At 35.4% G+C, this 2,543-nt stretch overlaps 1 protein-coding gene across 1 annotated transcript; it reads left to right on the top strand.

Annotated features, from left to right (window-relative positions):
* The first annotated feature begins 767 nt into the window (after positions 1 to 767).
* LOC146906359 (uncharacterized) lies at positions 768 to 2,294 on the top strand. Its single transcript, XM_085728800.1, has one exon. It carries the CDS (start codon positions 768 to 770, stop codon positions 2,292 to 2,294), a length of 1,527 nt encoding a protein of 508 aa, XP_085584926.1.
* Positions 2,295 to 2,543: the final 249 nt, after the last annotated feature.

Raw genomic sequence — 2,543 nt, 5'->3', positions numbered from 1 at the left:
TGTGTGTGTGTGTGTGTCTTTTATTCTTTACCGCTTTATATATATATCAAAAAAATACAAAAAAAAATTAGATTAGGGATTTTGTGGTGATCCAACGTCACTACAAAAATCCACGCGCTTTTATTTTTATTGCTCCGTTAGTTTAATTTTCATTTAATATTCAAAAACAGCAAAAACATTCAAATAATCAAAATCACAAAAAAAATATTTTCATAATAAACCTTGATTTCTCGATCAAGTGAGCGTTCTTTTTTATTTTCTTTCTTAATCAAACTTTCAATCAATTTTAATTATACTTCGAGTCATTTTTCTTTCAATATAAAAAAAATACAAACCAATTCTTATTTGCCACTTGGCTTTTTATTTTAAAACTTTTTTCAAAACTAATAAAACACACTCAACCAATCAAACGTCATTTTTGTAACCCCGAACTACGAGGTTTTGATCCCTCACGGGTACGTAGGCAGAGGACACTCGTCCTTCCAAATCAATAAAATGTAGATAATTAGGTCTTCCTTTTTTTAATCATTTCAAAGTTTCATTTTTTTTTAAAAAAAAAGCAAGCAAGTTTATAGCACAAAACGTTAAATAAAACCAAAAGGTTCTCGTAGAGTACTACGAATATTTAGGGTGCTAATACCTTCCCTAAATATAACCAACCCCCGGACCCCCCAATTTAAATAAATTTTTTCAAAGTCGTGAAATAAAAAGTGAGTCAAACGCTAACCAAATAGCTTTAATCTCCGAAAAATGACGCGACAATAACAATGGCGTCTTCAAGCTCAGTTCTAGAAACGACCATGCAAGAGGTACTTGCTTACGAAATCAAAGAGAGAACTATGTTCTTAGAGGAATGGGAACTTCACGTCCAGGTTGAAAATCCAGTAGATTTTATTTCATTAGCGTATCATGGATGCGAGCTCAGGAGATACTATGAAGCTCAAGACCTCATGGATTACTTCAACATGCCGAATGGTCCAACCTGCATAAACCTAGTAAGGCATTTCTGGGTTAGAGCTCAAGTCTATGATCGTAAAGCTGCTCAATTGGAAATGGATGAGAAGGTACTGATTGATCTTACTCTAGCTGGCAAATCAAGAGAAGAAATAGGTTTGGAACCCTTCACTTGTACAAAGATAAGGTCAAGCATCATGGGTATTCCAGTCTTCATCTCTCAGGAAGTGATTGCTTATGTAATCAGGAGATTATCTGAAGGTAGTTTCAAAGATGGTCTGGACAACAACAAGAATAGTCCTTGGAATGAAGTTGTTAACAAGACCATGTTCAATAGTAAGAAGAAAGGTGCGTACAGTGACTTAAGTATGGATAAGAAACTGCTTCTGAAGATCCAGAATGAAAATCTTCTACCAAAAGGTGGTGGTGGAGATCAACCTTCTTTGGAGCACAAAGTGTTTCTTCATTACTTCATTACAAAAGAAAAAGCAAATGTGCCCAAGTACATCTTCAGGTACATGATTAAGACTCTTAGGGAAAGTCAAACAATCAAGAGATGCTGGATTCCCTATGGAATACTTATTTCAGAAATCCTTCATCAAGGAGGGATTTTGAGTGCACTAAGTAAGACAAAGATCTTCACTGATAAAGATCTTGGTACAGTAACAGGGAAGGTAATCAATGGGAGCACTCTGAGGCACATTAAGTTAATCAGTAAAAAGGATTACAAGAAACTGGACACAAATTTGAAGGAATCTGATGCTGTATCCAACCTGATGGAAAATTTTCCCCCTATTTGCTTGAAAGATCCTATGGATGTAAGAGTAAGTTACATCCTAAAGCACTATGAAACAATTGGAGAAACCATTAGGATGGAAAATGTTCCAGAGAATATGTATGGTGGTGCTCTTCCTATGGCTTCCAAGAAGAAAAGGAAGTTAACCAAGAAAGAATATCTTTCAGAAGTTGATGATGATGATGAAGCTTCTGAACCTCAGAAGAAAAAGGTCAAGAAAGCCAAGATAGATCACGTTGCTCCTAAGGAAAAAGCAACTAATTCTGGTGTGCCATCACTTCAAGAAGAAGTTCAAGACCTTGATGCTGATAAGGTTCTGAACAAGAGAACTAGAAGTGGTAAGACAGTTGGCTCTTCTCAATCACAACTACAACCTGGTCAATCAATTTCCAAGAAGAAAAGGAAGCATGTTGTCAGGAAACTGAAGGTAGTAGACTATGTGATGGAAGATGAAGAGCAGATTGGAGCTGCAACTGATCTTGTAACAAGAGAAATAAAGAAGAAGAAAGCTGCAGAAGAGGCTTTGGCTTTGATAGACGTTTGACAAGTGTATGAAAAACTATCGAAGTACTAAAATAAGTTCGTATCCACGAGGACTGTGTTAATCTCAATTTAGCAATAAAGTAAATTTTTAGGATGTATAAATTATTTTGTTTGCCACTAGGCAGTAGATTTGATTTGATTGCATAAAATTAAATAACATAAAATAAAGATTCGGTTAGAAAATAAGAGAGAGATGAGATCAGGTCTTTCGAATCATTTACGTTCCCCTAATTGGTATACTGCACCTATT

The sequence above is a fragment of the Medicago sativa genome, chromosome 7 (genome assembly GCF_051527215.1).
Source record: "Medicago sativa cultivar Bolivia chromosome 7, Bolivia_mono, whole genome shotgun sequence".
In the NCBI taxonomy this organism is placed as follows: Eukaryota; Viridiplantae; Streptophyta; class Magnoliopsida; order Fabales; family Fabaceae; genus Medicago; species Medicago sativa.
The sequence above is the reverse complement of the archived record's forward strand: the minus strand, read 5'-3'. Positions and strand labels throughout refer to the sequence as shown.